At 44.8% G+C, this 22,899-nt stretch overlaps 1 protein-coding gene across 1 annotated transcript in view; it reads right to left on the bottom strand.

Annotated features, from left to right (window-relative positions):
- Nucleotides 1–22,438, bottom strand: part of PARP12 (poly(ADP-ribose) polymerase family member 12) — a 45,010-nt gene extending 22,572 nt beyond the window's left edge. Inside the window, exons 1-5 of the mRNA XM_032642175.1 lie at nucleotides 21,651–22,438; nucleotides 17,745–17,880; nucleotides 14,683–14,983; nucleotides 12,025–12,123; nucleotides 6,599–6,722 (exon numbers count right to left, since the gene is read on the bottom strand). Coding sequence (XP_032498066.1) covers nucleotides 6,599–6,722; nucleotides 12,025–12,123; nucleotides 14,683–14,983; nucleotides 17,745–17,880; nucleotides 21,651–21,979 — 989 coding nt within the window. The 5' untranslated portion in view covers nucleotides 21,980–22,438. The remainder of the gene's footprint in view (nucleotides 1–6,598; nucleotides 6,723–12,024; nucleotides 12,124–14,682; nucleotides 14,984–17,744; nucleotides 17,881–21,650) is intronic.
- Nucleotides 22,439–22,899: the final 461 nt, after the last annotated feature.

The raw sequence follows: 22,899 nt of genomic DNA, 5'->3' as shown, positions 1-22,899 counted from the left end.
TCTAAATAGAAGCAATGGAAGCAGAAAACAATGGAATAATCTTTGAAGAACTGAGAGAAAATACCCAATAAAACTATCTTTCAAGAATGAAGATGAAATAAAAACACTTTCAGACAAACAAAAAATACATCTGCCCCTAGACTCTCACTAAACTAACTTCTAGAAGATGAACTCAAAGGAAAATGATCCTCACGGAAACATATGAACAAAGGAATTGTGCGCAAAAACAAAATGGTAAATCTAAACGTCCATCCACAGATGAATGGATAAAGAAAATGTGGTACATATATACAATGGAATATTACTCAGCCATAAAAAAAGAACAAAATAATGTCATTTGCAGCAATGTGGATGCAACTATAATTATCATACTAAGTAAAGTCAGAAAGAGAAAGACAAATACCATATGGTATCACTTGTATGTGGAATCTAAACCATGACACAGGTGACCCTGTCTATGAAACAGAAACATGGACACAGAGACAGACTGGTGGTTGCCAAGGGGGAGGGGGGAGGGGGATGGAGGAGGGATGGAGTGGGAGGTGGGGTTTGGCAGATGTAAGCTTTTATAAATAGAATGGATAAACAACAAAGTCCTACTGTATAGCACAGAAAACTATATTCAATATCCCATGATAAACCATAATGGAAAAGAATATCTAAAAACATGTATATACATATATAACTGAATCACTATGCTGTACAGCAGACATTAGCACAACACTGTAAATCAACTATACTTCGGGGAGTTCCCTGGTGGCCTAGTGGTTAGGATTCCGGGCTTTCACTGCTGTGGCCCATGTTTAATCCCTGGTCAGGGAACTGAGATCCCACAAGCTGTGTGGCGAGGCCAAAAAAAGAAAAAAAAAAAACCTATACTTCAATATGAAATAAATATTGATTAAAAGAAAACATTAAAACAACCAAAATGGTAAACATTTAAATTTAAACAAATATTGACTGTATAAAACAAGGCTAATTTCTAACTTCTGGGATTAAGAAAATAATAGAAGCAATATTTACACAGCACATCTTACATGCCTGGCATTGTTCTGAGTGTTTTACACACATTAATTCTTTTAATTCTCAAAATAACACTTTGATATAGGAACTATTATTTTTATCTACTTGACATATGCAGAAACTGAGGCACAGGACGGCTAAGTACTTTTCCCAAATTCACACAAGTAGTATATAAGTTTGAATGGAACTAGTCAGAATTCAAGTGTTCAAGATTCTTTTACTGTTCAGGAGAATGATAAAAGGTATAGATTATAGCTTAAGTTGTTAAACTAAGGTATATTAAGTTACAGGGTCTGTTTTCCAGGGTAATCACTAAAAGAACAGAAATTCACTATGTAACTTCCAAATTAGTAGATGAGGGGGAAAACAAAAAATCAAATGTGGAAACATCTAAGAGAAGATCAAAAAGGGAAAAGAAAAATAAAAAAAGCAGGTCAAATAGCAAAAACCAAAACAGACAGTAGAATAAATAAATTCAAATGTATAGGTAATCACAACAAATGGATAAACCACAATATTTAACTTTTGATTAAAAGAGAAAGATTGTCATACTGAAAAAATAACCAGTTCTACAGTGTTTACAGGAAATATAACTAAAATGTAAACAAAAGAGCTTGAAAGTAAAATAGTGAACAGTAGCTAAAAAAAAAAGCTGGCTTAGTTATATATATTAATATCAAACGAAACAGACTTAAGGCATAAAAGCATTACTAGAAATAAAAAGCATCCACTTTCTATTACTAACAGGCTCAATTTAACAGGAAGATAAAAGTTTTAAACTTCTATATACTTCATAATAGTTTTTAAATATATAAAATAAAAATTGATGGAATTACAAGGAGAACCGACAAATTCATAGTGAATGTTAACATACCTTTGAGTAACTGACACAAGAAGCAGACAAAGAAATCAATAAGGATAAAGAAGATTAGAACCACACAATTAACACACTTCATCTAACACCACATCCAAAAGACTCTGCATACACAGAATTTTACCAAAACTAACCATGTACTACACCCATAAAGCAAGCCTCAACAAAATTCGAAGAATCTATTATATAGCCTGACCACAATGCAATCCATTTGAATTTAAATTTAAAAACTAATTTTAAAATACACTTAGAAATAAATCATGGGTCATCTAATCTATGAGATCAAAAAAGGAGAAAAGTTTGTTCCTCTAAAAAAGAAAAATATTAGTAAAATTAATAAATCTCTGCAAGACTGATCAAGAAAAAAGACAGGGAAAGAAAAAAGATTAGAACTATAAAAGGGGACAAAATTAAAGATGGCATATACACTAAAAGGGATATTACAAGTAACTTTATGACAGTAAGTTTGAAAATAAATAAAATGAACAAACTCCTAGAAAAAATATCAACTTACCAAGTTGACTCAAGGAAAAACAGAAAACCTGACTGGTCCTAAAACAATTATAAGAAATTGGGTCAGTAATTTAAAATCTTCTCAGGAATTAAACATCAGGCCCAGAAATTTTTAGAAACATGATCATTCAGGAAAAAAATAATTCTAATTTCACAGGATTTTTTCAGGAAAGGAAAAGAATCCATCCCAATCTCATTTTTATGAGGCTAGGAATTTCATAATATAAAAACCAGGCATCATTTATACTGTACACCTGTAACATATAATATTGTACATCAACTATACTTCAATTTAAAAAAACAGGCAAAGACAATATGAAACAATTATAGACCAATCTTATTCAAACGTAAATACAAAAATCTTAGACCAAATACTGGCAATACAAAGCTCACCATCATGTGCATATGTGCATGTGTACACAGGCTAGTATGACTTCAGTCTGGGAATGCAATGGACTTAACATTAGAAAATTAATGCAAATCACTGCGTTAACAAGTAAAGGAGAACAAAACATTGGCTCTTAATTAACATAGAAATAGCACTCAATAAACTTCAATTTCCATACACAACTAAAAAAAAAAACTCCTGGCATACTAGGAATAAAACTAGAATTGATTAGCAATGCCAAAGGATCCAAACATTCACACATGCTTAAGGAAAAACATTTTTAAATTACTCCTTTTACAATTAGGAAAAAAAGAAGAAAAGAAAAATCTTCCAGCTATCACCACGTCTATTCAGCACGGTACAGGAGATCTTAGCCACTATAAGAAGACAATAAAAAGAAATAAAATGTGTAAGAATTGAAAAGGAAAAACAAACTGCTATTCACAGATATTAATTTCTATACAGATATTGAGAACATATAGATAACTATACAGATAATTCAAATAAATTATCAGTAGATTCTGAGTTAAGGTATTTTAGTAAAGCTGCAGGATATAAGATAGAAAAGTCAACTGCATTTCTACACATCAGCAGGGAGAAAATACAGCAACAAAAAAATGTAACTAGGGATGTAATGCACAACATGATTAACTATAGTTAATGATGCTGTATGGTAATTTGAACGTTGCTAAGAAAATATTAAAAATTCTCACAAGAAAAAAAATGGGTGGGGTAACTATATGAGGTGCTGGATGTTAACTAAACCTACTGCAGTAATCACTTGGCAATATATACTTGTGTCAAGTCATCGTGCTCTACACCTTAAACTTCTACAGTGTTGTATGTCAATTATCTCTCAAAAAAACTGGAGAAATTTTTTTTGAAAAAGGAAATGAAGAAGCTAATAAATCCCTAAAGAAAAAAAAAATCTAACAAAAGACATACAAGACCTTAATGGAGAAAATTAGAGAACTACTGAAAAATATTAAAGAACGTTTAAATGAGATGCTATCACGTATATGAAGAGAAAGCCTTGGCATCATTATGATGTCAGTTCTCCCCAAACTGATAATAGACAATGCAATTTCAAGTTAAAAAAAATCACGACAGTGTTTTTTGTGAAAACCAACGGGCAGATTTTAAAATTTCTAAAGAGGAGCAAAAGACCAAGAGGCAACACAATTTGAGGAAAAATAAGGTGGGGATTTGCCTTATCACATGCTTAAACGTACTGTAAAGCTCTTCTACATGAGACAGTGTGATGCTGACACAGAGACACACAGACCAATGAAACAGAAGAGGCCAGAAACAGATGGGTGTGTATTTGCTAACTCAACACCTGACACAGACAGCACTGAAAACAGGTGCAAAAAAGATGGCCTACTTACAAAAGTAGTACTTAGCATCTAAGTCTGAAATTAAGCTATAGAATGTATTCACATTTTGCCAAATCTGGCTCAGTTTTGGCGGGTTTAAAAATCGACTGACTTCTGGAAATGAATGGTAGAGATGGCTGCACTACAATGTGAATGTGTTTAATGCCACTGAACCTTACACTTAAAAATGGTTAAGATGGTAAATTTTATGTTATGTCTATTTTATCACAATTTTTAAATTTTATTTTTTTGCTGAGTAGAGTTTAAGACTTTTTTTTTTTGCTCTTCTTTCGTCCGTAAGAACATCTTTCTAAAGATGTAGAGTCGAATTACAACATATTAAACAAATCACTTGGAATATTTCTTCTCTATGTGGTTTATCCTTTATCCCATATATATTTTGGTTCATTTGTCTCATTTTGATTTTTGTTTTGTTTTTTTTTATTTACTTTTTGAATACTTCTTTTTTTTTTTACTTTTTTTATCCTAACATTTTATTTATTTTTTTAATGGCTTCTTTCTTTAAAATTTTTTATTTTATATTGGAGTATAGTTGATTAACAACGTTGTCTTAGTTTCAGGTGTACAGCAAAGTGATTCAATTATACATATACATGTATCTATTCTTTTTCAAATTCTTTTCCCCTTTAGGTTATTATAGAAAATTGAGCAGAGTTCCCTGTGCTATACAATAGGTCCTTGTTGGTAATCTATCTTAAATATAACAGTGTATACATGTCAATCCCAAACTCTGAATGTTTTAAATATATTTTTAAAAAGTGGTCTTTGGAAAAACTGGTAATTCATCTGCATAAGAATGAAACTGGACCTACACTTCACCACACGCAAGGAGTGGTTAATACAGTTCTCAAAATGTTAAAAATTTTTAAAGAAAATTCAGGACAAGTATTTTATGGTCTCAGGATAAGGAAGGATTTCTTACGACACAAAAGGTATAGAACCTCCAAAAAAAAAAGAAAAGAAAAAAAGTATAAAACTATAAAGGAAAGAATGGATAAATACTTCTCTTCATTTCATAAGCTGACAGGAGTTCATTTATTTTCAACACATTTAATACTCAGAAACTTGAAGAGTTCCAAAACTAACTAATGAAGAACACAACCTTCCCCCTCAATAAAACAAACTACAAGCACAGACATTTCACAGCAGAAGAAGCATAAATGGCCACTGAACATGTGAAGAGACACTTTCCCTCACCAGGACTCAGGGATATGAAAATGGAGACCTTATTTTACACCGAAGACTAGAAAAGCGCAGACGTCAGACTACATCAAATGTGCAGTACAATCACTGTGGAAAAGAATCTGGCATCCCCTGGCAGAACTGAGGAGGGACCAGCCTACCTCCCAGCAGGCGCACCCCTGAACACCTATCCCAAGGAAGCCTGCGCACACATGGCCCGGGAGGAGCGTCAAGAACAGAGCCCTGAGAGAAGCCTCCAGGCAACAGTCCAGAGTAGCTCCATTCAGATGAGGTTCAAGGACAGGAGAAAGTATCTGTGCTGACAGACTTTGGAACAGCGGTGGTTTACAGGGTGGGCACTGACTGGAAGGGGGCAGGAGGGGACCTTCTAGGTGATGAAAATGATCTACAGCTGGAGCAGAGCGTTGGCTACTGCAAACGTAAGTACCTTCCTCAAAACTCACTGAACTATATACTTAATATCTGTGGCATGTCACCCAGTATAAATTTTAACTTAAAAAGCCTCAAAAAAAAAAAAAAAGGAAGAGAAAGAGAAGGGGGAACGTAGGTAAGAGCTGGTTATGTGAGCCACTTAATCTTCTGAAGGGGGATAATTTGTTTCACATGCTTTACCAGTAGCAATTTGCACATAATTGCACCCTAAGCACAAATTTATTTTATCCACTCAAAAACGGGCTCAAATTCTCTTCTTGGCAACACATTTTAGCAAGTTTAATCCAAGATTTGAAAATAAGGCCACCCAGGACTTCCCCATTTACTCTCAACTGACTAAGTGAAAATACTAGGACATACTTAGGAAAATAAAAAAGGCTGAACAATAAACAGTAGTTCAGCTGTATGACTTTACAGGCAAGGGCTATAAATCTCACAAATGATTGCCTCTTGCTTTTCTGGACTCATCAATGAGGATATATTTACATGATCAATCCCAGCATCAAATAATTCAGAACTTACTTGGTACCCACCCCTTCTCTCCCCATAGCTCCTCCGTGAAAAAAGAGAAAGATGGGGCAACAAGGGCACTAACCACCAGCATGACCATCAACTTCCAATTTCATGCACGGAGCTTCCAGCCTCCTTACTCTGTGTGTGTGCGTCTGTGTATGAAGCCCATCAAAACTAAACCCTTCTGTATCTAAACTTCCCGTACCACACACAAAAGTCCAGGCACAAAGCAGACACAAGTGACATATTTCATACCCGTTTTTTGCAGGATTGCTATAGGCCTCCTCAATAAGGTACATTTTATGCAAATCCTTCCACGTGCCTCCATCTAAGACTTGCCATCGATATGGCAAATGGAAATGAACTCTACTGCACCTATCTGAAATAAAAATATAAAGAAGTGAGCACACTGGCAATACACAGCCTGGCCCAGTCCCACGGTTCTCAAGGGGTATTGTGCTGCCTGCTGACCTGGGAACATTCTGGAAATCTATGAGGGAGCCTTTTTTAATGCAGTCATACCTGAGCATTTAGATACCAAATACTATGCATTTTAGGATATACACTTACCTTTTATGTCTCCCTTGTTAATAGGACATTAAACACATTAAACTGATTTTTAAAAAACTGTGTGTTGGTGGGTTACATTATTTATGAATTTCATGTCATGAGAGTAAAGAAGCTGATCATGAGATAGATGGTCGAAGGCTCCATGTCTGCAGGGGCAGTCTGTCCGTGCATTACTGCTATACACGTGACACTTGGATGGGGCGTAGTCACACCAGAAATGGGAGCAGGTTCGTCTCTACCAGAACCATCCCAACCCCAGCAGGTCCTACAGCAGGTGGGTCAGCAGTGTGGTTTCAGCCCACCTTGATCTTTCTGGCTGCTAAGTTACTCACCCCTCCTCAATACACCCCACCTCCTGAAGGCATCGTACACACAGCCCGGGTCTACGGTTTCCATCCAACTACTCCCCCATGCCTTCCGTGTGCTCCCGGGGCTGTACCTCCTAGCACCTCCTGCCCACCTTGCCTTGGCTCATGCCAGCCGCTTACCTGGAATGCTGACCACACCCTCCCTCTACCTTTCAACAGACTGTAAGGTTCTGGTACATCCTGACGGAGGAATGTTGTGAGAGGAAAGAGAGACACAAAAGAAGAGCAATGGGAATCTTCACACTGACACCTGCAGGATTTATACTATTAGGTAGAAAGATACATAGGTGTGGAATGCCTCTATTTGGGTAAAAGAATAGAAAAAACAAGATTAGCCAGACTCGGACTAAATACACATACATGCACACATTATTCCTTGCTGGGGGTGGGGGGAGATGGGAGGACTGGGTGGCGCAGCACAAAGTTATGAGGAGAGATTTGTTTTGAATTTTGAACCACAAAAATATGCAGTCCAAAAAATTAAACATCTAGTTAAGTGAAAAAAGATACAAAAGAGCGTTCATAGAGTGCACCTGTGTAAAGAGAAAGACTAAACATACACACTTGTGCTTGTATAAAATCTTGATGGAAAAATATTCAAGGAACTAGTAATAATGACTGTTTCTGAAGGGAATCTGGGTGCTGGGGAAAAGGGTTGTGGCGAAGACATTTCTTACTGTTTTTTGTACATTTTTAATTCATCTTTCAAAATAATAACAATGAAGCATGGCTAACTTGACACCTGAAAAAAATTAAAATTTTCTAACATCGTACGCAGTCTTTCAGGCAAGTCTTAATGCCACTTCTTTCCCAGAGACCCTGCCAGGGAGCAATGGGGTGGCAGGGACCGGGGAGGAAGTGGGGAGACGGCCTGGGCTTGTCAAAGACCAGGCCTGGGGCCAGGCTGACAGGGCTTAGAGAACAGGAGGAGGGACCCCAACCAAGGAAATCTCTGCCAAGTTCAACCAGGCTAGAAACAGCCCCACTGGGGAGTCAGGATGTCCTGACCTGTCCAGAGTTAGGGCAGGGATGGCTCACACCAGGCCAAATGGAGCCCTCTTAGACTCCTGACCAGGGGTGTGGACAATAAAGTGATAACCAGGGGCTTGAGCTGAAGAGATAAGGCCACAGCTGTGGTCCAGAGGTCACGACCAAATAAGATTCCCTGTTTCCTCCTAAGGGGCACTAAGTGAAATGATGAGGAATGAGTGTTCAGTCGCTCATCTATACAGCCCAGCACAGGTGAGTCCTGGACAACCTGAAGAAAGGGTCTCCTCTTAAGAAGGCACCTGTCAGGGTAGGAGCACCACCCACCCCTCTCCAGGCTGACACTTCCTTGGGAAGGACATAGGGGCCAGGGGAAGGCACTGTGAGGTCTGAGGCTTCTAGCTCTTAATCCAACCTGAGCATGGAGCCCAAGCTGCTCACAAGCTGGCAGGTGCCCTGAGGAGGAGGATGCCACGCAGGCCACTGCAGCCATGAAGATAGCAAGAGCGGAGTCCTAGCTCAGCGCTGGGGGTGTAAAGCCCCTTCTCTGCTACAACTTTCCTGGTCCTTCTGTCCCCTCTCTCAGTTTCCCTCCCTTCTTCCAATGTTCCCCACCTCACTGTTGCACTCCCAAGCCTAGGTTTTCTAGAAGGTTAGTCACAGAAACCAAATCAAATTGGCAAAGTACCCACATCCACATCCCCTGTCTCCCTACTTCCCTTAAAATGACAGATCACAGAGAAGAAGAAATCCAAAAGCACTGGAAAACGGAAGTACCATCAAAAGACCAGAATTACTAAAGAATTCCTAAAAATATGAAGCAGTAAGAACCAAACCAACAAAGAGAGAAAAATACATGCAGAATATGCAGAAGAGAGCCACACCAGAAGTAGGAAGGAGATGGGGGCTTCACAAACTCAGAGTCAGACGTAACAAGGAGCAAGAAAGACACCCGGACAAGAGCACTGAGAGGAATCAGGACCCAGTGGAGCAAGTGCCCCATCAGTGCCTTGCTTGTGCCCAGCAACCTTGTTCTTTGTCCCATGGAACACGTGGGTGTGGATATAGGGGCTGGAGAGAGAAGCATGCGAGAAAGCCATCAAAGCCCCCGCCCTGACCTTCGAACATACGCTAGCAGCCCCCGCAACCAAGCAAGACTTACCGCCTCTTCCCCATTAAGCCTGGAATCAGAATCGGCCTCCACCAGTAGGCACAGGGATTTGAGTACCAAGCATGGGCACACAACCAAGAGCCACCCAACACACGAGGAAAAATAACACAGACAGGCAGCTAACTCACAAAGAAGAATCAACCCCTAAGGAAATAATTTTTGGAGAAAACAGATCAAGAGAAACCACCAGACCTAAACATAAAAGCTAAGCCTATAAACTTCTGGGAAAAAAATAAACCCATAGGAGAGACATTTTCCTGGGCCTGGAAGAGACAAAGATTTTTAGGGCACAAAAAACACAAACCATTAAAAAATATATTAAAATGGACATCAACATAAAACATATTCTTCCAAAGATACTGTAAAAAAAAAAAATGAACATGAAAGACAGACTGGGAGAATATATTTTCAATACCTATATCTGACAAAGACATGAATAAAGAATATTCAAAACTACCAGAAGTCAATAATGAGAGATCAAACAACCCAATAAAAAAATGGGCCAAACAGTCACAAAAGACCATACGTTGTATGATTCCATTTATATGAAATATCCAGGCAAACCCAGAGACATAATGTAAATGCCAGGAGCTGGGGGGAGGAAAGAATGGGTAGTGACTGCTAATGGTTATGGATTTCTTTGGAGGTGAAGAAAATGTTCTAATATTGACTGTGATGACGGTTGCACAACTCTGACTATATTAAAAACCATTAAATGGGTGAATTGTATACTATATGAAATATACTTAATATCTTAACAAAATTGTTATCTGCCTGTAAAATAGGCAAAAGATTTAAACAGATACTTCACAGAAGACATACAAATGGCCAACAGGCACATGAAAATAAATGTTAAATATCATTACTCATCAGGGAAATGCAAATGAAAGCCACAATGAGATATTACTCATTTGCTAGGACGGCTAAAATTTATAGGACTGACAATACCAAGTGTTGGCAAGGATGTAGAGCAACCAAAACACTCACACACTGCTGGTGGGAAGGCGAAATATATCCACTTTGGAAGACAGTCTGGCTGTATCTCGTAATGTTAAACACACATTTATCATATGATCAGACATTCCACTTCTAGGTCTTTACCCAAGAGAGGAAGATATACATCCACATGAAAACTTGTACATGAATACTGATAGAGGCTTTATTTATAAAAGCCCAAAACTGGAAACCCAAATGTTCATCAACATATAAATGGATAAACAACTTGTAGTTAATCCATGCAACAGGAGAATACACGCTGTATGATTACATTTATATAAAATTCTGGAAAACACACATCTACTCTACATCAACAGAAAGTAGATCAGGATTGCCTTGGGTCGGGAAACTGGGGGGTGAGGATCGACTGTATAGGGGCATAAGGGGAATTTTTGGAATGAGAGAACTGTTCCGTATCTAGATTATAGTGATAGTTACAGGGGCAAACATACTTACCAAAACTCAAAGGGTATACTTAAAATGGGTGCATTTTATTGTATGTAAATTATAACTAATAATGTTGATTTTTAAGACTATATATATATATACACACACACACACACACACATATATGTATATATACAGCACATATTCCTTGACCTAGTATTCCATTTCCAGGAATCTATCTATGGAAATACACATGTGTACTCAGATGCTCAAGGGAAAAAAATCACTCTCATCAAATACTACAAAGTTGTTTTTAAAATCCCAGTAGACATACACATACATACTAATGTAGAAAAAATCTCAAGGACACACCATTAAGTAAAAGAAGCAGATTAAATATGTGCATGTTCCCATCTGTTGAAAAATATGTGAAACAAATATGACCACACGTCACATGTTTACCTTCAGAGAAGGCTGAAGGAAGACTTCAGACTTTACTCTGTATCATTTCACTCTTTTACAAAGTGAAAGTATTCATGAATTGCTTGGGTAGTTTTTAAAGACTGAAAACAAAACAGGAAGTTTTGGTGTTTGTTTTTTTTTTTTTAAGCAGAGTCACCAAATTTGAGAAGGAATCTTTCTTCAATCAAAGCCCAGGACAGCAGCAAGAACAAAGGTTTAGTGAAAATACAGTCTCACACCCACACCCACACAAAAAACAAGATTTGCTACTTCTGATAAAAGAGAGAATGTGGAGAGAAACCCCAAACTTAAATAAATACCCATCCCCCAAGAGTGAACACAGGTGTCTCCTCCTGAGGGAGGGCATTCCTAGGTTCTAAGGTATCTCTGAGACTACAACCTCCCTCCATAAAGGACACTAGACTGGGCATCCAAGTGCCTTTGCAGGTCTCTGACCTCACGCTACGTTGACCAAGGGGCAACACTTGACACTCATTTGCTGCATGAACCAAACAGTCATGCTCCCCATCTACAGTTTGATCTTTAGAAACTCAAGTAGTTCCTACCACCCTCAACTCCTCAACAAAATCACTGAAGTGCCACCAGCTCACAATTAAGATGGCCTGACCCTCTCTGGACAGGGGGGAGAGGACCTCGAGGAGTGGTGTCAGAGCAGAGCTCTGGGAACCAGAAGCAGTTATCCCGCCCACAAGTGGATGAAGGGGTTTCCCCTGACTCACCTTGAAAGGTACAACGTTTCCAGATATGGAACAAGCAAATTTGATCACTCTCCTCTTGGCTGGCAGTGTTTGGGGACACAGAACCTGCATCTCTTCTTTCTACAAAGAAACACTGCAAAGATGTATCACAGATGCTTCTGACACGGGGTTGGGGTAGTTCAAGGTACAAAGGAGAGAAAAAAGGATTCATTCATTCCCTCTGCACGAGGCAAAAGTGGGCAAGGCAACCTCACAAAATCTTATAAAGTTCTGGATGAAAGGACCCTCAGACATAAGGTGGGCCCTCTGCTTTTTAGGGAGGAATCAGGGAGCCCAAGGTCACAGGGCTGCTTGCCAAATCCAGGATGTCATTGTTGGGGGCTGGGGGTGAGTCTTTTCTCAACTCTGGCTGTGCACCCAATTCACTAGGAGACCTGTTTAAAAATAGAAGTGCCCGGCTCTACCTCAGATTGACTCAATCAGAAGCCTTCAACCGTGTAACCTGGGACACTTTTTTAATAGGGGGGAACCACTAACCAACACATTTTCCTTCTGTATCTACTGATGTGATGAGCCCAGAGAGCAAGTGAAGGCTGCATTTTATAAACTAGATTTGATTGCAAAAGCAAATACTTGTCAATGAACTATTAGAATCGGGTGCCAATACCAAGAAAAAAAAAAAACAATAAACAGAAAGCCCACAATTCACAATGAAACCTAATTTAGGTTAATTATCAAAATTGTAGGGACTTCCCTGGTGGCGCAGTGGTTAAGAATCCGCCTGCCAATGCGGGGGACACGGGCTCGAGCCCTGGTCCAGGAAGATCCCACATGCTGCGGAGCAACTAAGCCCGTGCGCCACAACTCCTGAGCCTGCGCTCTAGGGCCCATGCGCCACAACTACTGAGCCCGCGAGCCACAACTACTGAAGCCCGTGTGCCTAGAGCCCATGCTCCACAACAAAAGAAGTCACCGTAATGAGCTCACACACAGCAATGAAGACCCAATGCAGCCAAAAATAAATAAAAATAAATAATTTTTTTCAAATATTGTAATATAACAAGAGCGTGCAAGTGCTCTCAAAGTTTACCTTTACTAGAAGTGCTTCAATGAGCCATTACCTAATAATTACACTTCAGTGGGCCCCAACTGCCAACCATATAAGCATATAAAACTCATTAGCAAACCCTCCCTATTTTGTTATTCATCTTCCCTTGTTGTTTTATAGGCCCCTCAGACAGCCACAGGCTGCACCTTAAAACCCACACCTGTGGAGACTTAGAGCTGGCCTCCCTCTCCCCCCAGGCGCAGGTATCCTCCCCTCCCTTTCTAACAAGGCCATAATCCAATTGACACTTTTAACAAACTACTTAAAGCAAAACCTGTTTGCTTCTAGGCTTCTTACTGTTGAAAGAAACTAACCAAAAATAATTGAAGAAAATGTAAAGAAAAAACATATGACAAGGACAACTTTCAAATATAAAAATCAGGTAAGATTAGAGTGATAAGTTTGTTTGCTGGTCATCCTGGCACTGGTATTTTAGGAAGTATTCTATTAAAAATCCTAGATTATCACTACAGCTAACAAGTAGGGGGGAGCCACGGCTCACAGTCACTAAGGTATAAACAAGGCCCAGGACAGTGGCCAGCACATGGCCAGGACTCAAATTTGTTGAATGAGAAAATGGATCATCAGAATGGCCAGCCTACAGCAGATACTGTGAAAATCCAAAGGACACCAAGGCATCACAGCCTCCCTGAGGGACCATGGTATTCACGTCCCAACCAACAGGTACTCAAGAAATGCTTATTAAATAAACTATCTCTGTTCAAAATCCCCCCATTTGCCTGTCACTAAGCTTGATATTTCTCAAAAAAATTTTTTTAAAAAGTGTCCTGACAGATTCATCCATTCAACAAATGTCTCAGTGCCTACTGTGGTCGGCACTGTCTAGAGATGAGCGGTGAACAAAGTCAATCTGCAGTGACGAAAAAGATCCATTCATGTCAAGAAGAGAGCTGAAATTAAAATATGCTTCAGGGGCTTCCCTGGTGGCGCAGTGGTTGAGAGTCCGCCTGCCGATGCAGGGGACGCGGGTTCGTGCCCCGGTCCGGGAGGATCCCACATGCCGCGGAGCGGCTGGGCCCGTGAGCCATGGCCGCTGGGCCTGCGCGTCCGGAGCCTGTGCTCCGCGGCGGGAGAGGCCACGGCACTGAGAGGCCCGCGTAACGCAAAAAAAAAAAAAAAAAAAAATATGCTTCATTCAAAAATAGTAAATAAAATATGCTTCACTCACTCATTAAAAAATATATATATAAACAGAATGCAATGCAAAGGATGGCCCCAGAGTTGTACAGCATGGCATTAACTCTGGGGTCCCTCACTGGAAAACAAGCTCTCCAGGGGGGCAGAGGGAAGACTGGATAGGGAGAAGCAGCATCTCCCATCTCTGTGCAGACGAGGCCCGGAGAGAATTCACCCACCCTCCGACACCAGTCGGCATTTGTTTAGAATGTCTTGCTCGTTCACAGCTCTGACTTCAACTCATCTTCACAGGCCCCACTGGCCAGGAGGGGATGGCCAACTGCATTTTACTAGAAGCAGCACAGACTTGCCCAAAGTCACACATGCCATTTAGCGGTCAGCTGGCATCCAGGAGCCCCAGCCCAGAGCCTTACCAGAAGTCCCCTGTGACACATAGGGAGAAGGCGGCACTCTGATGGAGGGAGAGCTCTTATTCTTGATGTCATGAGCATTTCTGTAAATGGAAGGCAGCCTGCTCACCAGCTCTGACCTCATGCCCAACTTCTCCAGTTTTTCCAGGTTCTCAGCATTAGAGAAATCATGGGATCTCTTACAGCCAGTGCCAAACTTGCATTCACCCTGTGAAAAATACTGGCAGATGTGGAGTTTGACACATTGCTTTTTAAAGGAACAAGAGCCATAGGGTCCATGTCCTTTGTTGTAATGAAGGCAGATCTGTTAACAGAAAAGGAAAAAAGACAGCAGCTTAGAAAGGCCTCACACAACACCACCTCCTTACTGAGCCTACTACTACTTCCTACTAGAGAAAGAGGTTCCTCCAGAGACCTAGCCAAGGCTGCGATCCCATCGCGACACTGATCGCACAGCTCTGAGAACACCCCTCACTCTAGATGGACGCCGCTAGCACATGCCCTTGGTAAATGGGACCCGGGGAGGACAGCGGACTGCTCAGAACAAGCCCCTCCACCGGGAAAATCCAAAGTACATTCAGCTGATCAGAGCTGCTCCCTTCACATGAAACAACATTTTAATGTAACTCACACAACAAACCTTACACTACTAACAAACCTTACACGCTACCTACCCCCTGCCCCCACTGATTCACCAACTCTGTCTAACTCAGGGCCCAGTTTCTCCCAACACTTTTTTTCTCCAATTCTAGGTCAAACAGGCTCTGAGGGTTTAAAGTATCTTCAAGAAAGCCAAATACAGCCCTTTCATTTCCCAAGTGCAAAATGAGACTCAGAGAAGCTAACAGGCTTGCCCTGGGTCACACAGCTGTCTAACACACCTGGCACATACAGTACCTGCTGGACTGGGTTGTTGGTAAGGTGGGGCTTGAACTTGAATCAACTGTTCCTTTTCCTCTACATTCCACGTTCTTGGAGATGGGAACTAAACCAGAGACCACCAAGGGCCCACTCACTCAACTCACAGGCATTACACTGAACAGAGGGCTACAGAACCCAGGCCCAGATCAGCAGGGGGTCCCTTCTGGAAATGGAAGCCCCGAGGGAAAAGATCAGAGGGAGCTGGGCCCTAACCTTGATCCTGCCACTTACAAGCTGTCTGACCTTGGGCAGGCCACTCACCAGCTCTGAGATTCCATTTTTTAATCCCCCAAATGGGAATAATGCCACCTACATTGCTGGGCTATTGTGAGAATTAAATAAGAAATATACCAAGTGACTAATACAATGCCTGGAACACAGTGGGTGCTCAACTCATGGTGGCTGCCCCCAAGTGGTCAACTGATAAGGGGGCTAGCCTGAGAGTAGCGGACCTGGCAGGAAAGCTGCCCTGGATCTGAGCTTTTGGTCACAGCCCCCATGTGTTGGCAACTGTGTCCTGAAGCACCCCACACACCCCAGGAGACAGAGGCTGCGCATTCCAGGCCGGTCACCTGCTGATTCAGTTCTCATACCACTAACAAGGTGATCACTCCAAAAAGTTAATGCCTACCCTCCCAACACAACCTCGTCCCAAATCCTGCCTGTGACACAGGAGGCTGTATGGCTGAGCCTCCACCTTCGCATTTCTCTCTCCCCTCCCCCTAAGTCCAGGTCGTGCCGACTTACACACTGTGCCCTGACCAGGTAGGCTCCCTGTTCTCTGCCTCCCTCTTCCCACACCTTCATCCTTCACTCACCCTCCAGCACCCAGAACAGGCACCATCTACTCCAGGGCACCTTCCCCGGTGCCCAAACTGTGCCCCCGAGACCAGAGCACTGACTCCCGCTAAAGCACCTACAACAGCACCTTGCTATCATCCGCCGATGATATCATCCGCTACTGTCCCACCCAGTAGCTGTGCCCCCCGGAAGAGCAGAAAGGGTCTTTCACCTCCTTACCACCAGTGCCTTGTCTGTAACGGATTGTCAATAAAGGTTAGGTGAATTAAATCTATACTAGTTTTCAAAAGGCAAAGGAAAACACTTAATACCTGTTATGTGCCAGTCATTTGCTATGTAGCATCCTTCTCAAATGGGAGGTTTCAACTGAGTAATAAGGAAGCACTGTCATTAAAATATATCCATCTAATCCCTGTTGCCTCATCCAAGAAGCAGTGCCAGAGCATCCCACAGAACCTGTGCTGGCCACAGAACCACCACTCAGGTCTGCCACAGAGCACAGGCAACTCTCGGCCCAGCTGCTGCACTTTGCAGCCGCCCTCTTTACACAGAGGGCGCTCCCAAGCGCTGCTCTCAGCCAATGACCGGGCAGGTTGTTCTGGGGAGACACAGGATGCCAACCAACAGGGACTTTAGCTCAGAACTTTTCGCTGTCTGGGTAGAAGCTTCCTGAGAACTGCACTGCAGTCAGGGTCTCTTCCTACTGGGTCCCTTTCCTTCCCCTTCTCCTGCCACAGATGTCAGAGCACCAACACCAGCTGAAGCCTTCCCCACCTTCTTCTGCTCCCTCCCCAATAAATCTCTCACACTTCCAATCCCACCTTGGTGTCCACTTCTCTTAGGACTCAAGCTAGTCCATGACCATTGCAGTGAGCTTCAAAACAAGTGGGTGGTTACGGTCTGAAGTGCAGTATGAGAATTCACATCAACCCAAGTTAGAAAACTTCCCCACAGACCTCCGGGGTCTTGTGGCACCTGCATTTTTCTAAGTCCTGCTAGACAGGGACGGGCCAGCTAGAATCTCTCACTCCCTTCGCTCTGTGTAACAACTGGCTGCAGCCACTGGCCAAACGGGCTCCCCCAACCTCACAGAAGCCCTGCAAAGGAGGTACCAGCCCAAGTGACATGGAGGGAAAGGAGGCTTCAAGAGGGAGCAAGGTTGGCACAAGATCTCAGGGCTAAAACTCAGCAGAGCCAGGAGCTCAGTCCAGGTCTCCCTCCAGGCAGACCCCAGCGATCACAGTGGGGCCCTTGGCCTCTCTTCCGCCATGTCTTCCTGTCTCCCCACCTCCTGGTCCCTCCCTCATCACTTACACTCAGGCCCACCCTCTCCTGGCACTCACCTCCGGCAAGAGCAAGGGGTCATTCTGTAACAAGAGCACGCAGAGCTCACTGAAGCTGAGGTGGTCCACGCCCTGAGTTTTCAGCACGCGCGTGTTGTGTTCGGACGTCAAGTTGTGACCGTTCCTACAGTCCTTCCTGCAAAGAAGCAGGGCTAGGGTCACAGTTGAAACGTCTCCCCAAAACCCTTACGTTGAAGTCCTAACTCCCGGTACCTCAGAAGTGACTGTATTTGGAGTCTTTCAAAAAGGTGATTAAGTTAAAATGAGTTCACTGGGGGGCCTAATCCAATCTGATCGGTGTCCTTATAAGAAAAGGGGATCAGGACACAGAAGGAAGACCATGTAAAGACACAGGGAGAAGAAGGCATCTGCAAGCCAAGGTTGGTGTCGGGAGACACCAACCTGCTGACACCTTGAACTCTGACTTCCTAGCCTTGAGAACTGTGAGAAAATAAGTTTCTGTTGTTTAAGCCACCCAGTCTGTGGTACCTTGTTAAGGTAACCCAAGCAAACTAATACAGCTGGTAAAATCAATCTTTAAGAAAATTTTTCAGGAATAGTTCCTGACATTATTTAGAGGCACCAGAGAAAACCAGCATGTCTATGCCATGAAAAATCATAGTGCTTATTTACAAAGGAAGAGATGGTGCCTTGCAAGCACCTCTCAGCAGGTTTTTGATAACAATGATGGAGCCATTCCCCCAGAGTCACAGCATGCCAGTCTCTGGGCACTTACTGGCATTTAACATTGGCTGAATAAATGAGTGTGGATACAGGCGTGTACACACACACACACACACCACACACACACACCCCACTACTGAGGCCCAGCCCTTTTTTCTGCTCCCCTCCTGCATTCTTTTGATCAACAAGCCCCTCCTGAACACTCTCTGTGAGCCAGGCACTGGCACCATGCCCCAATGATCCAAAGATAAGCCTTCAAATGATCACCTGAGTCAACAGGACCCAGAAGAGTCAGGTAAATAGCATTTGCTTGACTCAAGACACTGCCATACCTATGATAAGCATCTCAAAAGAAAATTGAACCCCTGGATCTACTCCCCCAAACCTGCACCTCCCATGGGCTCCCCCATCTTAGTAAAGGGCAACTTCCCTCTTCCACTGCACAGGCTGAAAACCCTAGAATCATCCAACTCCTCTCCTCTCTCTAGTGGAGACACAGACATTGAGATGACTCTAAAATGCTGTGGGAAATGCAAGGTCAGCTATGATCAGGATGCATCAGCGCAGAGAGGGGGCACCTGAGCCTGAGAGAAGTGGGGGAAGCAATCAAGGGATGGTGCCTGGAAGGTATAAAACCTGAGCCAAATACTTAGGGTTGAGGAACCAGGCACGGAGAGCAGGGAAGAACATTCTAGGCAGAGGGGCTTGGTAATTACGATGATGATGATGGCTACTAAAACTCATTGGGCATTTACCACAAACCAGGGTTTGCCTAAATGTTTCGTGAGTTAACTCGTACTCTCCTCAACAAGCCTATAAGGTGGGTAATACTATCCCATTTTGCAGATGAGGGAACTGAGGCTCAGATAAAAACTAATTTGCCCAAGATCACTCAGCGGGCAAGGAGCAGAGCCAGGGTAGAGACAAGGCAGGCTTGCCTTGGAGCTGGGCTCTGAACCACTGTGCTCACTGCCCCCTAAGCACAGGATGGAACTGGGGACCTGGGACCCTCCCCAACTGTCGCCAATGAACAAAAGCAGCAGTGATGATCTACTTCTGAGACAGCTGACCCTGTGGTTGAGGAAGACAAGTAACTTCGCAGGGAAAGTATAGAATGTGCAGCTGACTACACCCACTCTCCCTTATGCAACCCAGAAACAGCCAGAGAAGGAAGGTTCAACAAACTGTCCTGTGTAAACCACAAGGAAGAGGGAAAAAAGAAGAAAACTCCGGATCATCCAGGCCAGTAAATACCAGATTTCCAAGACAAATAAAATCTGACCCCAAATTTTGGGAATTAGCCTAATAGGGCTGCCATCTTTACTTTACCCACTACGGACATTAATAAGGCCCACCAGTGGTCCCTGTCATTAGGTCCCTCCATCCGCCATTTATTGTGTCTGCCTTCCTCTCCAGGTGTGCCCGGCCTTCCAGCCCGGAGGTGCTGCCTCTCCACCAGCCCCCCTGCAGGCCAGACTGCCCCAGGGCTCCCTCCACTCTCAGCCTCCACCTGGATCAAACCCATTCCTGGTGCTGCAGCCATGGCATACACTGCCCAGCAAGTCCCAAAACTAGCATCTCAGGGCCCTGGTGATCCTCCCAAGCTTCAGAGCTGGATAGCTACCCGCTGGGCACACTTTGAAACAAAACCCTCTCCCGCTCTCTGTCAACAGTAAGAAAGGGAAGTCAGCTCTGTGTCAACACTAATAAAGAAAAATGAGTCATCGCCTCTTGGATCCTGTCACCACCCTCTCACCAACTCTCCCAAATTCCTCACACATACGTCCCTTCCTCTTCAGGGTATTTCTGGGCAGCTGCTTCCCAGGGATCACATCTCCCAGCTCCCCCTGCACCCAGGCAGAGTCATGAGACATCCTGTGGTGCAGGTGCCATGGACAGAAAGATAGCTACCATTCCAGACCTGGCCCACAAAAACCTCTCACCAGCTCTCTACTTTCCATCTCCTCCACCTGCTCCTTGGAACCTGATACCCAGATGGCCTTAGGAGCCATGGGTTGAGGAGGGGAGAGTCTAGGTCCGCCAGCCTGGGTCCCTAAATGACTGCGTGCATCCAGGTCCCTAACCCATGCTGACGATTAAACCTTACTCTTAGACCTGATGTGAGCAACAAATAATGCCCACCATGTTACGGCAGAAAAAAGAAAAGAAACTAATTCTTCTAAATAACGGGGCTAGCTTCCAAACAGGTCTGCATCACATCCTCCTCTAAATAAGCACCCGCACCACTAAGATCTCTTCCTCAAACGCACAGCTGATGGCTACTCGCCTGCCATTTGACGGGCCCCATCACCTTCAGGGTGAGGTCCAAATTCTTTAGCATTAACCTCATTAATCCACTCCACAAATCTCACTGAGCACCTGCCAGGCGCAGAGCACAGAGCTGAGGGCCGGAAAAGGCCAGCCAGGGCCAAGACAGAGGGGCCTCTGCTCTCCGAGTTTTCAGTTCTACTGAAGGAATGCGCGGCCATGACGGGCGCTATGAGAAAAGTAAACAGAACAATGTGATGGAGAGGAAGAAAAGTGATGCCTGAGTCCTGAACGATACAGCAGGCAAACCAGGAAAGGCGGTCCAGGAGAGCAGAGGTCACGAGATAGACTGGGAGTGTTCCCGGACCAGAAGGGCATCAACGGAGGGGACCAGGATGGAGGGCCGGCAGGGACCAGTTCCCTGAGGGACACGGGGGGCGACGGTAAGTAGCTTGCATTTTATTCTAAATGCAGCAGAAGCCACTGCCGGCTTGTAAGCAAGTGAGAAAGGTTTCAGAAGAGTCCTTCGGCTGCTGGGCACAGAGCCCGCCTCTGCGTGGGCCCTCACGGCCAGCTCTGGAGCCCGGGGCGCTCTGGAGCTCCGAGCAGAAGTCAGCCGCAGCCCCTTTCCTTCTGGAGCTCCCTCCCTCTTCCCTCGGCCAACGCTCTCCAGCCCCACCCCGGTACTGCCCCTCCCAGGGTGTCCCACCCCCTGCTGGGCTCTAAGTCGCTCTCCGAGACCGCAGGGGCCCAGAGGACACCGCTCGACGCGGAGTCCGGCGCACAGTTCCGGGTATTCAGTAAATGCTCGATAAATGTTCGCTGAAGGGAATTCCGGGGAGAGGCCAGGGAACAGCCACCTCACTGTCGCCCCCGAATTTACGAAGGGCCAAGACCGGGCTGGGAGCGAAGAGGCCCTCTCCCCTCGTCGGGCTCCGGTGCGCGGCGCCTTACCTGTCCCTCAGGATCTTGCACTTGCCGTAGAACACGAACTTGCAGAGGTGCAGCTGAGCGCAGAGCCCCACGCAGCTCGGCTTCGAGCCCTGGTACGCGCCGCACACGCGCAGCGGCGATACGGCCAGCACCAGACGCTCGACGGCCGCCGCGCCGTCCCCGGCCGCCCGCCGCGCCACCGCCAAGCGCCCGCGCTCCCGCAACAGCCGTTCCAGCACGTCCCCGCCGACGCTCGCCCGCAAGCGGCGCCGCAGCTCCTCCAGCTCCAAAGCGCCCCCGGCCGCGCACAGCGCCTGGGTCACCTCACGGAGGAGGGAGTCCGGAGCCATGGCCGTCGAGCCTGGGACTGGAGGGGCGTGGGCGGTTCCCGCGAGGTGGAGACGCCGGCCGGAAATGAAACCGAAAGCTCCTCAGGGCCTGGGGGGAAACAGAATCCGGCCTCGCCACGCCCCCGGCCCGCAGCTGAGCGGGGCTCGGCGCCTTCCGGCCCCAGCGCCCCCAGCGGCTCTAGGCCTCACGCCCTCCCCGTCGGAAGTCCGCAGCCGCTTCTTTGGCGTCCCGGGGATTCGTCGCCGGGTCCCTCAAAGTGGTGAAAGAATAAGAGTCACCACAGCCTTGGGGGCCGCGCTCGGCGTTCTCGAAGCGCCTTCGCCTGGACGAGGGGGGTGGGGCCGCCCGGGAGCGCGCGCCGCCCCCTCAGAGTCCGGGCCTCGGGAAGTAGCTCGGCTAGCTGACCCCGCACCTTTGCCCCCGGCGCTAGGCGGAGCAACAGGGAACGCCCACCTGCCAACGGCCGGGCGGCGTCGCGGAAGCTGAACTCTAGACGACGCTCAGGGAAACTGGGAAGAGGAACAGGGGCTTCGCCAAGGGAAAGCAATCACGCTGAATTGGAAAACGGCCTTAAGTGTTAGCCTTCTTTTCAGTGCAGGCAGTGAATCCCTTATTTTAAACATGAAAGAGTATATCCTTTTAAAAATAAAAGCCGTTTCTCCCCCCCCGCTGAGTGAAGATGGAATATTAAAGGCCATTGGGGGCACAGGGACCCTCACAAGCGTCGCTGATGGAATTGTGAAGTGTTAGAGCCCTTTGGGAAAGTAATCCCGGAATAGTTATTAAAATGTTTAATGGGGCTTCCCTGGTGGCGCAGTGGTTGAGAGTCCGCCTGCCAATGCAGGGGACACGGGTTCGTGCCCCGGCCCGGGAAAATCCCACATGCCGCGCGCGGAGCGGCTGGGCCCGTGAGCCATGG

This window comes from Phocoena sinus, chromosome 9 (assembly GCF_008692025.1).
Source record: "Phocoena sinus isolate mPhoSin1 chromosome 9, mPhoSin1.pri, whole genome shotgun sequence".
NCBI lineage: Eukaryota > Metazoa > Chordata > Mammalia > Artiodactyla > Phocoenidae > Phocoena > Phocoena sinus.
This window is presented reverse-complemented; position numbering and strand designations above follow the sequence as displayed.